The sequence below is a fragment of the Panthera pardus genome, unplaced genomic scaffold, assembly GCF_024362965.1.
Source record: "Panthera pardus isolate Hobbes unplaced genomic scaffold, ASM2436296v1 HiC_scaffold_21, whole genome shotgun sequence".
Taxonomy (NCBI): domain Eukaryota; kingdom Metazoa; phylum Chordata; class Mammalia; order Carnivora; family Felidae; genus Panthera; species Panthera pardus.
In genome coordinates this window covers 33004278-33018822 of record NW_026526777.1, presented here as the reverse complement: position 1 = coordinate 33018822, position 14545 = coordinate 33004278, and the positions used below count along the sequence as shown (strand labels likewise).

At 33.9% G+C, this 14545-nt stretch overlaps 1 protein-coding gene across 3 annotated transcripts in view; it reads right to left on the bottom strand.

Moving 5' to 3' along the window:
* F13B (coagulation factor XIII B chain) overlaps nucleotides 1-14545 on the bottom strand; it is a 33270-nt gene that overhangs the window by 9412 nt on the left and 9313 nt on the right. For all 3 annotated transcript variants that reach the window (XM_019430474.2, XM_019430478.2, XM_019430471.2), the window contains 5 exons: nucleotides 12933-13112; nucleotides 12659-12844; nucleotides 11409-11591; nucleotides 2345-2545; nucleotides 1422-1604 (listed from right to left, as the gene is read on the bottom strand). In XM_019430474.2, the coding sequence (XP_019286019.2) occupies nucleotides 1422-1604; nucleotides 2345-2545; nucleotides 11409-11591; nucleotides 12659-12844; nucleotides 12933-13112 (933 nt within the window). The remainder of the gene's footprint in view (nucleotides 1-1421; nucleotides 1605-2344; nucleotides 2546-11408; nucleotides 11592-12658; nucleotides 12845-12932; nucleotides 13113-14545) is intronic.

The following is a 14545-nucleotide window of genomic DNA, read 5'->3' as shown; positions in this document are numbered from 1 at the left end:
AAAAAAATAAAAAATAAAAATAAGATCTATAAAATAGACTCAAGAAATTAGAAGAGAGGAAATAAGGATAAGAACATAAATTAATAAAATCATAAGCAACATTTGATGATACAAATATTAGTTGAGAGGCCTAGAAAAAGTTGTAGACCCTTAGTAAGACATGCCAACAAAGAAAGAGATACATATTAATAGCAGTAAAGGCAAAAGACTCACCACTAAAGGCATTAAAAAGAATGTAAAAAGATGTTGTGAACATTATGTCAACAAATTTGACAATTTAGATAGACAAATTCCTAGAAACCGCCCTACCAAAACTGACAGCTGTCATTATCTGTCCTCAAAGAAAACTTGATGCCCAAATGGCATGTTTGATGGATTCTTACAATTACTAAGGAAGAAATAGTACCAATCTTACACAAATTCCAGAGAATTCAAAAAGAAGGGACATACCAATTCACCATATGAAATAAGTAGAAAGTTCATACCAAACCCAAAAGGAAAATACCAGACTGATCTCTCTCATGAAAATAGATGCAAAACTTCTAAGTAAAATATAAGCAAATAAAACCCAACAACATGTAAAAAATCATGATTCATCACAACCAAGTGTGATTTATTAGAGGAATATAATCCCGCTTTTAACAATCGAAAAGAAGCAATTATAATTCTAGGGGGGAAAAGTACTCATATAGTCATTTCAATAGGTATTGTTAAACACTCCCTGAAGATTAAAAAAAATTAGAAAAATAGAAATTAGAGCTTTCTATATTTTTAATTCGATTTTTAAAGACTTTATAACACTGTAAATAAAGATGAATTATTGAAAGTTTTGCTTATGAGTTTGGGAAACAAGATATCCACTACTTCTTCTACTCAGCATTGTACTCAAGTTCAAGCTGGTGAAATAAAATAGCAAATAAGTCAAATATGGACACAAAAAAATTTTCTTTTTATTTAAAGATATGCTTTTTTTTTGACTTCTGAGAATCTTGGTAGATATTGTTACTTCTACTCAGATACTTCACTAATAAGGCATTAACTTGCTTCAACTTTCTATCTTTGTTTCCCCATTGCACTCATGTTTCCTATTATAGTACCAATTACACTGAATGATAATTGTTAACACGTTTACCCACACCACTATGACTTAGTCATAGTCATAGCCCCTTAGTCACTGTATAGCCCCATACAACACCAGTATCTGGTGTATATTTGTATTTAATAATACTTGTTAGAACCAGCTGGACAATAGTTATTTATGATCTAAAGGAAAGAGGAGGAACTAATGATTGAATAGGTACACTGAAGCACAAATATAGCAAATTAAGCATTATAATAGTGTTATATCAACAAAAGAGAATAGAAAGTGAAAAAATATGGTTTTTATTTTATTAAATAGTGGGATATTTAGTAGTACATACCTAAACATGATGGTGGTGTAGTCCACACTCCATCTAAGCAATAGGACTCCCTAGACCCTTGAAGGAAATGGTGATCAAAACATCTGTATTCTACTGAAGAACCATTTTCGTAGATGCCTAATGTTGAACTAATCATGACTCCATTTTTAATAAGTGGAGGATATGCACACATTCCTTTAGATTCTGCAAAAATAATTTTAGAAGGATATAATGAATTTCCATATAGTAAGCATCCAATACTTTAATAATTGCTATGGAAATAAAATGGCACATTTCATGTAAAAGCATTTTTAAAATAGCTGTCAAATTTCAAATATTGAGAGCATTCTGTAATAACTTAATATCATAAAATTGATTATTGCAAGAATTAGAATCTTATTATAAAATTGAAATACACATTTAAAACTGGCAAAGAATTAACAATCATGATTTTATTTTTCCCTTTTTATGTAGCCAAAAGTGAAAATGTATGAAACCCCATTGAAGCCAGGCTTTCTGTATGTATCTTCTTACATTTTTTTTCTTATTAAAAGTAATAGTTCCATGTCCAAGGAGCACAAAGAATCTCCCAGTCTGTATCAAGATCTTTTCTGAGACAATACAAACCCAGCAAACCCCAAGAAGGGCAATGTTTTCCAGAGTTGTTGATTGCTCACATTAGGGTGATCAGTCCCCTGATAGTCTGGGGATATTTATAAGACCTATTAATTTCTCCCTTTATAAAATTGACTTATTGGAATTAAAAGATGTCAGCATAGTCATCTTTTTTAAGTATTTGTGCTTACTGGAAATTAATCAGATCATTACCAATGTTGTATATTAGAAGATGATGATAGTGAGTTGTGTAGGGTCTTTCTTATACTTTGAACCCAAGTAGTGATATTAATCACCTGAGAAATTGTCAGAAAACACTGTTATTTTACCTTTTATAATACATAAAGGATATCTCACTTCTCCTCTATTGCACTGTACAGATAATTCAGACAATGGGGTTGATGGAGATAAGTCATATCCTTGTTTACATACAAAATCTATTAAATCTCCATGTAAGACCTTTCCTTCATACTTCCACTTCATCTCTATGTTATTTCTTTTCATGTAATCCACATTAATAGTACATGGCTCTGTAAGAAAAAATGTTCTTTTCAATTATTTACTCATTTGACAAGTATGAAGCTTAATATATTTTTAAAATAAAAATCTGACAGGTATCAGAAGCAATGTTTTATATTTAACATTTACATTATTAAAGCCCCTCAAACATATACATAATAAAATATACATTATATTGCTATCAAATGAATTTATACATTTCTTATTATTATCATTATATTATAAATTTAAACTACTTAATTTGAACGTTAAAAATATTGTTTAAGCTACAAAAGATGCACTTAAGACTTAAAGGTACATAGAGACTAAAAGTGAAATGATACAAAAAGAAATACGATGCAAATAGAAGTAAAAAAAAAAAAAAAAAAGCCAGGGTAGCAATACTTACATTGGACAAAAGAGACTTTATTTATTTTTTAATTTTTTTTAATGTTTATTTATTTTTGAGACAGAGGGAGACAGAGCATGAGTGGGGGAGGGGCAGAGAGAGAGGGAGACACAGAATCTGAAGCAGGCTCCAGGCTCTGAGCTGTCAGCACAGAGCCTGATGCTGGGCTCGAACACACAAACTGTGAGATCATGACCTGAGCCGAAGTTGGATGCTCAACCAACTGAGCCACCCAGGCGCCCCAGACAAAAGAGACTTTATTTTTTTTTTTTTCTTTTTTTTTTTTTTTTTTTTTTTTAATATATGAAATTTACTGTCAAATTGGTTTCCATACAACACCCAGTGCTCATCCCAAAAGGTGCCCTCCTCAATACCCATCACCCACCCTGCCCTCCCTCCCACCCCCCATCAACCCTCAGTTTGTTCTCAGTTTTTAACAGTCTCTAATGCTTTGGCTCTCTCCCACTCTAACCTCTTTTTTTTTTTTTTTCCTTCCCCTCCCCCATGGGTTTCTGTTATGTTTCTCAGGATCCACATAAGAGTGAAACCATATGGTATCTGTCTTTCTCTGTATGGCTTATTTCACTTAGCATCACACTCTCCAGTTCCATCCATGTTGCTACAAAAGGCCATATTTCATTTTTTCTCATTGCCACGTAGTATTCCATTGTGTATATAAACCACAATTTCTTTATCCATTCATCAGTTGATGGACATTTAGGCTCTTTCCATAATTTGGCTATTGTTGAGAGTGCCGCTATAAACATTGGGGTACAGGTGCCCCAAAAGAGACTTTAAAACAGACTATAACAAGGGACCAAGAAGCATTACATAATGATAAGGAAATTATTCCAATGAGAACATATAACACTTATAAATATCTATGCACCCCAAAATTGGAGTTCCTAAATGCATAGAGCAAATATTAACAGACATAAAGGAAAAAATTGACAATAATACATTAGTAGTAGGGGACGTTAACATCCCACTACATTAATGGATAGATCATCCAGGTGTAATATCAATAAGAAAACAGTGTCTTTGAATGAACTTTTAGACCAGAGGGTCATAACACATATCCCTAACACATTTCATCCAGAAACAACACAATACACATTCTTTTCAAGTGCACATGGAACGTTCCCAGGATAGATCACATGTTAAGCCACAAAACAGTATCAATAAATTAAAAAACATTAAAATTATATCACACATCTTTTCTTACAACAACAGTAAGAAACTAGATGTCAATAACAAAGAAAACAATGGGGAAAAAAACCCACAAACAGGAGGCTAAACAACATGCTACTACACATCCAATGGATCAATGAAGAAATTAAAGAAGAAAATTTTTTTAAACATGGATATAAGTGAAAACAAAAACACAGTGATCCAAAATATTTGGGATGCAGCAAAGCAGTTCTAAGAGGGAAATTTATAGCAATAGAGGTTTACCTCAAGAAACAAAAAAATCGAATAAACAGTATAACCTTACATCCAAAGGAACCAAAAAGAGCCCAAGGTTAGTAGAAAGAAGGAAATAATAAAGACAGCAGAAATAAATAATATAGAGACTAAAAAAAAAATAGAAAAGATCAGTGAAACTAGAGGCTGTTTCTTTGAAAAGATAAACCAAATTGATTAGTCTTTAGCCAGACTCTCAAGAAAAAAAGAGACAACAAAAATAAATAAAATTAGAAACAAAAGAGAAGTAAAAACTTACACCACAGAAATACAAATGATTATAAAAGAATACTACAAAAAATTATATGCCAGAAAATTGGACAATCTAGAAGAAATATATAAATTTCTAGAAACATAATCTAAAACCGAATCTGGAAGAAATAGAAAATCTGAGCAGACCAATTAATAGTAACAAAATTGAATTGGTAATTTTAAAAATCCCCAAAAAACAAAAGTCCAGGACCAGATGGCTTCACAGGTGAATTCTACTGAACATTTAAAGAAGAGTTAAAACTTATTTTCCTCAACTATTCCAAAACATAAAAGAAGAAGGAAAGCTTCCAAATACATTCAATTAGGCCAGCATCACCATGATACCTGAACCAGACAGACGCTACAAAAAAAAGAGAACTACAGGCTAATATCCCTGATGAACATGGATGAAAAAATCCTCAACAAATTATTAACAAACTGCATTCAACAATACATTAAAAGAATCATTCACCATGATCAAGCAGAATTTATTCTGGAGATGCAAGGATGGTTCAATATTCATAAATCAATCAATATGGTCCACCACATCAAGAAATCAAAGAATAAAAACCATATCGTCATCTCAATAGATGAAGAAAAAGCATATGACAAATGTCAACCCACAGTTAACATCATACTCAATGGTGAAAAACAGAGTTTTTCCTCTCAGACCAAGAACAAGAAGACAACGATGCCCACTCTTGCCACTTTTATTCAACATACCACTTGAACACTCTGGCCACAGCAATTGGATAAAAAAAGGAAATAAAAGGCATCCAAATGGATAAGGAAAAATTTAAACTGTAACTATTTGCAGATGACATAATACTATACACAAAAAACCCTAAAGACCCCACCAAAAAACTATTTAAAATAAAAAAATGAATTCAGTAAAATTGTAGAATACAAAATTAATACACAGAATTCAAACACATTTGTACACACTAATAACAAAGCAGCAAAAAGAGAAAATAAGAAAGTAATTTTAATTTTATTTATAAATATGTCCAAAAGAACAAAATACCTAGGAATATACTTAACCAAGGAGATTAAACCTTTACTCTGAAAACTATAAAACTCTAATGAAAGAAATTGAAGATTACACAAAGAAATGGAAAGACATTCCATGCTCATGGGTTGGAAGAATTAATATTGTTAAAATGTCCATACCAACCAAAGCAATTTATAGATTCAATGCAATTACTATCAAAATACCAATAGCACTTTCCAGAGAACCAGAACAAATAATCCTTAAATTTGTATGGAACCACAAAAGCAAAAGCAATCTTGAGAAAGAAGAACCAAATTGGTGGGATCACAATCTTAGATTTCAAGATATACTACAAAGCTGAAGTAATCAAAACAGCATGGCATGGGACAAAAATAGACACATAGGTCTGTGGAACAGAATAGAGAGTGCAGAAATGCTCATATGGTCAATTAATCTATGGCAAAGGAGGCAAGAATATTACAATGGGAAAAAGCCTTTTCAATAAGTGGTGCTGGGAAAACTGGACAGCTACATGCAAAAGAATGAAACTGGACCACTTTCTTATGCCACATACAAAAATTAACTCAAAATGGATGAAAGATCTAAATGTGAGACCTGAAACCTTAAAGCTCCTAGAAGAAAAGATAGGCAGTAATCTTCTTGACTCTGGCCTTAGTAACATTTTTCTAAATATGTCTCCTGAGGCAAGGGATACAGAAGCGAAAATAAACTATGGGGATTACATCAAAATAAAAAGCTTTTGTGCAGCAACGGAAACCATAAACAACACAAAAAGGCAACTCACTAAATTGGGGAAGATATTTGCAAAGGATATATATGATAATGGGTTAATATCCAAAATATATGAATAAGTTATACAACTCAACACACACACACACACACACACACACACACACACACACACAAAACAAATAATCCAATTAAAAAATGGGTAGAGAACTTGAATAGATATTTTTCCAAAGAAGACATATAAATTGTCAACAGACACATAAAAAGATGCTCAACATCACTCATCATCAGGGAAATGCAAATCAAAACCACAATGAGATAGGGGACCCTGGGTGGCTCAGTCGGTTAAGCATCTGACTTTGGCTCAGGTCACAATCTCATGGTTTGTGAGTTTGAGCCCCAAATGGGGCTCTGTGATGACAGCTCAGAGCCTGGAGCCTGCTTTGGATTCTGTGTCTCCCTCTCTCTCTGCCCCTCTCCCACTTGTGCTCTGTCTCTCTCTATCAAAAATAAATAAATGTTAAAAAATATTTTTTTAAATAAAAAAACGCACAATGAGATATCACCTCACACTTGTCAGAATGGCTAGAATCAAAAAGAGAGGTAACAAATGTTGGTGAGGATGTAGAAGGGGAAAAAAAATCACCTCGTGCCCTCTTGATCGAATGTATATTTGTATAGCCACTGTGGTGTACATTGTGGAGGTTCCTCAAAAAATTAAAAATAAAAATACTACATGATCCCATAATTCCACTTCTGCATATTTACCCAAAGAAAATGAAAACACAAACTCAAAAAGATATATGTACCCCTATGTTTATTGCTGCATTATATACAATAGATAAGATATGGAAGCAACACAAGTGTCCATATAATGGAATATTACTCAGCCATGAAAAGGATGAAATCATGGGGCACCTGAGTGGCTCAGTGGGTTGAGTGTCCAACTTCAGCTCAGGTCATGGTCTCTTGAGCCCCATGTCAGGCTCTGTGCTAAAAGCTCAGAGCCTGGAGTCTGCTTCAGATTCTGTGTCTTCCCCTTTCTCTGCCCCTCCCATGCTCATGCTCTGTGTCTCTCAATAATAAATAAATGTTTAATTTTTTTTTAAATAAAAGGATGAAATCATGCCATTTGCAACAATATGGATGGACCTACAGGGTATTAAGCTAAGTGAAATAAGTCAGAAAAAGACAAATACCATATGATTTACTTATATATGGAATCTAAAACGTAAAGCAAATGCATAAACAAACAAAAAGCAGCAACAGAGCCATATATACAGAAAACAAGTTGATGGCTGCCAGAAAGGAGTGGGGTATGGGGACTGGCAAAATGTGTGACCCTTCACACATTGTGGGAGATACAGTCTTCCGTTATGGAATTAATAAATCATGAAGATAAAAAGTACAGCAGAGGGAATGTAGTCAATGGTATTGTAATAGTGTTGTAAGGTGACTGATATTGGCTACATTGGTGGTGAGTGTAACATAACTTATAGACTTGTGGAATCACCATGTTGTATCCCTCAATGTAAAATTTTGTGCCAACTATACTTCAGTAAAAAGAAAAAAACATATATATATATATATATAATAATAAGTTAAGCATGATTTCCTCCCTCTAAATAAAAATCATGACATAGCAAACATATTTACTGTATAATATTTGTGGGACACCTACCACTTGAGATATATCAAAGAACAAAACAAAGATCTCTACCCTCATGGACCTTACCTTCTAAATGGGAGAAACACAAATGAACTAGCAGTAATTAAATACATGGGTTTTATAATTTGTGGCCATCTTAAAACCACATATAATAAATTAGATGGGGAATAAGTAGTGGAGGGAGAGGAGGGGCTATCAGAGCGATGGGGTAAGGGAAGTAATTTTTAAGTCAAATGGTTGTGATAAGCCTAAGAAGTAGTATCGACACAGACTTGAAGAAGGTCAAGGAGTGAACCATGGCTTTTTCTGAGGGAAGGGCATTCCAGGAAGAGGAAATAGCCCTGAGGTAAGAGCATACTTGTCTTGTGTGAGGAAGAGCAAGGAAACCAGAGTGGCTGGAGTAGAATGAGACAGGGAAGATCGGCGGGAGGTTGAAGAGGTTCATAATGACTGGAACAATAATTCACAGATGGAAGATTCTGCTCCTTACACCATTTTCCCCATTTGTAGTGAGAGTACTTGCAGTTTCTGAGGACAAATAAGATGTACAGAACTCTGCCCTCTTGCCCTGATGACAATAAATGGTCTTCATTTCGTATCTGCTTTGATTTATGAGCACCAAGTCTGTGTGTCTCGAGACAATTGTTCCAGACGGAATGACAGATTTCCCTAAACCTTGTTATTCCTTATGAGGTTGTTTCATTACTAGCTTTTCCATTGCTATTTCCATTTAGTCTCCATCCTCAGAGATGACTGTACTTCCATTCAATGCATTATCAATCATATCATCAAAGCCTTAATATCAAAAACTTTTATAAAAATAGGAAAGCAATAGAAAAGCTACAGGTAGGGGTGCCTGGGTGGCTCAGTCGGTTAAGGGTACAGCTTTGGCTCAGGTCATGTTCTTGCGGTTCCTGAGTTCGAGCCCCGCATCAGGCTCTGTGCTGACAGCTCGGAGCCTGGAGCCTGCTTTGGATTCTGTGTCTCCCCCTCCCCACCACCCCACTCATGCTCTGTCTCTCTCTCTCTCAAAAATAAATAAAAAACACTTAAAACATTTAAAAAATTATAAAAAAGAAAAGCCATAGGTAGACATATCTGAATTTGCATGAGAACAGTAGCTTAAGAATGATTTGGAACAGAGAAACCACAAAGGGGATATGGAAAGAGCTTAAGATTTAAAATTTAAACTTATATATATGAAAACAGTATAAAGAAAAGGAAAATAAAAATGGTTGCAATATACATTGTTATATCTTGCATCATTGTCAAGTGAATAATATAATTTATATTAATAAAACTTTTATTACAAGTATAAAAAAATCAAGGTCATTGGAAAAAAAAAACAACCTGTGGCCAGCCACTAGAAAATTGACAAATGCTCAATTGAGTAATACTTAAATAACCAAATCAAATAAATAAACTCAATTTATTAATACTTAAATAAACCAAATTAAAATAATTTTAATTGTTGGATTAACAATTTGTGAAGATTAAAATAATCAAGTTGACAAAGATTAAGAAAAGTGCTACTTTGATTCACTGATGGTAGGGTCATAAATCAGATTAACTTTCTCAAGGACAATTTGACAATTTACAGAAAAATAATTAAAATTCCAAATTTCTTTCATCCAAAGTTCTCCTTCAGAAAATCTGAAAAAAAAAAAAAAGCTAAAACAAAATAAGACATGTGAGAGAAACATACTTAATTCTAAAAATCAAAAACTAAAGTGTTTTCTAAGCGTGCAAACATTTAGTACAAAAAAATGTACTGTTTGGAATATAAAAATGTTGAAACCACACTAAACTTCCATTAAAAGTGATTAATTTAATTATGGCATATCTGCATTATAGAATACTATGCATCAATTAAAATGTATATTGTACAAATATATCAAACCACATTCATAATATAGTTTGTGGGGAAAAAACAAGTTACATAGCCTCTCATGATAGCATATATTTTTTATAAATATGCATTGCATGTGTGTGTGTGTGTGTGTGTGTATGTGTATGAAAAGGCTTAGAAAACCATTGTCTAAGTAATTAACAGCTTTTGTTTCCTCCTAAGTTACTGATATTTTCTGTTTTCTTCTAGTTGCTTCTATATACTTATTTTTTTAGTAAATAACAATGATTTACATTTATAGTTTGAAAGGCTAACATTTTTAATTAAATTACTATTTTATTTTAACTTATAGAAAGTTTATGATACCATTACCTATTTGTAGAAGTCACAATGTAAGAAGTTCATTGCAACTGTAGTGACCAATTACACTCCTTTAAATATAATTTTGACTAGCAATGTCAAAAATGAGGCAAATATATAGGCTTGAAGTGAAAGGTGAATATTATTTTCTGCAAGTTATCTCAATTTAGATAATTATTTAGATAGCTGCCTTAATTCTCCATTTGACACATTGTTAACTATATACCATGTCTTAATGCAAAATATATTTACAGTAATTACAAGCATGTCTTTATTTGCTCAGCAAAATAAAAGAAAGGTGATCATTCAAGTGAGGAATTGATAGCCAAGAAAGCTATTAACAATATGCTCTAGCAAGGAAGGAACTGGATTGATTATCCTCTCCAAATGACATTCTGGGGACAATATAGGAGAGATGCTGATGATCCTAGTAAGGGAAAATTTCAGTTCAGAGAAAGATGACACGAAATGTAACCAGTCACAAAAATGTGAATATATTTAATGCCACTGAAATGCACATTTACAAATGCCTAAGATGGTAAAGTTTTATTGTTCATATTTTACCACAATTTTTAAAAAGTAACAGGTAAGAACTAGTGGAGTTTTAGACCCTGTGATATTAGATTTTCTGCTTACGGAAAAGCGAAGGGATATTGGGATCAGCACTGGGTGTTGTATGGAAGCCAGTTTGACAATAAGTCATATTTAAAAAAATAAAATAAAAACCTCCTAAAAAAAGAGAGAGAGAAAGAAACATTTGGGGAAAAGTTTATACAAAATTCATCTTTTCCATGCCATAAAACGTGTAAAAATCACATAAAAATAGACACATAATCATAAAAGAAATTCAATGTGTTCTGTTATAAACGGAATAAGTTCCAGAGATCTAATGTACATAATGGTGACTATAGTCAATAGTATTATTTTGATACTGGAATGTTGCCAGGAGAGTAGATCTTCATATTGACAAGAACGACAAAAAATGGTGATTATGTGAGGTGAAGGAAATGTTAACTAACCTTATTGTGGTAAACATTTCAAAATACATATGTGCATCAACTCACTGCATTGTACACCTTAAATTTACACAATGTTATATGTCAATTGCATCTCTTTATTTAAAAAAAACCACAATGTGTTCTCTATCTTACCTAAGCAAACGGGTGGGGGTGACCATCTTCCTTGTTCACAACGAGATATTTTTGCCCCACTCAATAAGTAGTATTCATTGCATCTATATTCCACAGAGGATCCTGTTGTGTAGCTTGCTAGTAATCCATCAACAACAGCCCCATTTATTACAGCAGGTGGAGGCTTACAATTCTCATTATTTTCTAAGGAAAGTGGTTATTTTAAAATTAATATGAACTTATAACAACATAATGATATCATAAAGTTATTCAAACTCTAGTTCTTCAATATTTAGGACAATTGATTCAGGACAATTGATTTCTAAATTCTCCAGAAATGAGAAAAATGCTATTCAACTCAAATATTTTAAAAATTTACTATGTAAGAATAAACAGCAAATGTTTCACCTAAGAACACATATGCATATTTGTCACTTTTTTTGCTTATGAATGAATCATAATAGAGATATTCTTAAAATGTATGGAAAGGTAAACAATAACCCAAATATTATCGTCAGTTTTTTTTATCGTTTATTTTTTTTATTCTCATTCCCTTCATCTCAGATCTCAGTCAATCTGTGGATGAGATTTTCTACTTTTTCTCTCCCTTTAGTTTTTTTCTTATCTGCTGATTTCTTTAGCATCCTTCATAGCTTTTCTCTTATGCAATAAATATCTTAAATAAACATGTTTGTGGAGATCTTTCTAGGAGAGCTCGAGAAATGAGAAGGATGACAGGAAGGGTAGCACCTAGGAGTGGCAGTATAGCCTGCTTGTGCGTATCAGCAAAACAAAAGACCAGAGACATGTCTCAGAAGGATGTAGGGCTCAGACTGGCCAGATGCATAAGTAATATCAGAAGGACTGACTCAAAGTCAGTAACAGAGTGCTCTAATATAACTTTGCAGGACATAAAGGGAGAGGAAGTAGATCATGATCATGGCCAGCCACCCAATCCAACATGCCCTTATTTACTTCTCTAATGAAGCACACTGTTACTTATGTAATTTCATATAAAGCTCAGAAATCATGGTATAAAATAGGTCAGATAACAGTGCTTAGCAATAATGGACATTCAAAAATCTTTTTTAGTTTCCCAATTCTTTATACTGGGTCAAATTCTATGGATGGCCGCACACACGCGAAAACGGTAGTAGAGTAGGTGCAGTAGTAGGCAGTAGTGTCTTGCTATAAGTGTGTGGGTTAAATAAGGAGAGTGAAAAATTGTACGGAATTGGCTTAGCTGTTGATGGTAAATATAGCATACATACCAACACACTCAGGAGGACGTGTCCAGTTTCCACGTTTACAAGTTATTTCTTTTGATCCACGGAGATGATACCCGCTTTTACATTCATACGCCACTGTATCCCCATTGTAGTAAATCGTAGAGTGTGGGTTTGCCCTGCCATTCTCAATGAAAGGTGGGTCCTCACAGGCTATCTTCTCCTTTTGTTCTGCAAAGAAACAAATGAAAGGAAAGAGACCGTTTAGCTACACATGCAAACCTCATTTTAGGGAAAGCTTATTCAAGGTGTTGCTAACCAATGCATTTTGGAGGTTCTGTCCATTTTCCATTTTCACAACGTATTTCTTCTGATCCCTGTATCTCAAAATTAATTTCACATTCTACATGAACTACTTCTCCATGACGATAAGTTGTTGAATGTGTTTGGATTTTGGAGTTTAGTGGCAGAGGTGGTGGAGGACATCGGTTTCTTCTTCCTTATAAAAAACATCACCATATTTAGTCATATAGTTACGAAAATAATAGGTAGATTTAATAAACACATTCATTGAGCCAAGTACCATAGGAAGTATTGAAGACAGACCCTAGGTCACCCCCTTGATCTCCACTTTTGATGTGTTTGTTGTTCACTTCTTTGTGTGATACCCCTCCCCACTGAGCAGGAACTGTGACTTCCTTCTGACCAATAGAATGTGGCAAAGACGAGGGGATGTATGTGATTATGTATGTATAATATGCAACATACTACTGTAAGGCCATTCTTGTCGAGAGACTCTCTCCCTGCTGATTTTGATAAAAAGCACACTCCCACATTGTGAGCTTCCAAATGGGGAGACAACAAGGCCAGGAGCAGAAGGCTGACTCCAGCAGGCAGCTGGGAAGAAATTGAGGCTCCCAGCTCAGCAGTATGCAAAGCACTCAATGCTGTCAACAACCACAATGAGTTTGAAAGCAGATTCTTCCCCAGTCAAGCCTCAGATGAGACTGAAGCCCCAGCTGACACTTTAGTAGCGGTTTTGTTAGACAAAGATGCAGAGGATCCAGATAAGCTATTCCCAGACTCCTGACCTACAGAAATTATGAAATAATACAAATGTGTTGTTTTAAGCTGCTAAATTTGTAATAGCGGTGTTATACACCAATAGAAAACTATAAAAGCAAGTAAATTAAAACAGCATTCATTATCTCCTTTATTCCTAAAGTAACTTTATTAAGCAGGGACAATTATTTCTCTCATATAGATAAACTAAAGCTTCTGAAGTAAGTATATTAACTATTAACTGGTGGATCTGTTCTTGTACCATGTCTATATGAATTAAATAAAATCTTCTTAACTATTCTAAAATGCAGACTGTATTAATTTCCTATTGCTGTTGGGACAAATTATCACACTTAAGTGGCTTAAAATAGCACAAGTTTATTCTTTACAGTTTTGGAAGGCAAAGCCCAGAACCAGTTTCACTGGTCTAAAATCAAAACATCAGGAAAGCTTCATTCCTTCTAGAAACTTTAGGAGAGAATCAGCCTCTTTGCCTTTTTAAACTTCTGTAGGCTGAACGCATTCCTAGGCACACGACCTTTCCTCCTATTACTCCAACTTCTTGCTTCCACTGTCACATCTCTATTCCTCTTCTGTAGTCAAATTTCCCTCTGCCTCCCTCTTGGGATTACATTTAGGGCCCACATGGATAATCCCAGAAATTATTCCTACCTCAAGATCCTTAATTTTATCACATGTGCAAAGTCCCTTTTTATAAATGAGGTAACATTCACTGGCTCCAGAGATTAGGATATAATTTATTATTATTCAGCCAACTGCACTGCCTACCTTACATCTAATGACTATTTACTAGAGAAAATAACATGGCATGCTGGCATGCTGACTAATTTGGATGGGGGGAGGGGGTTG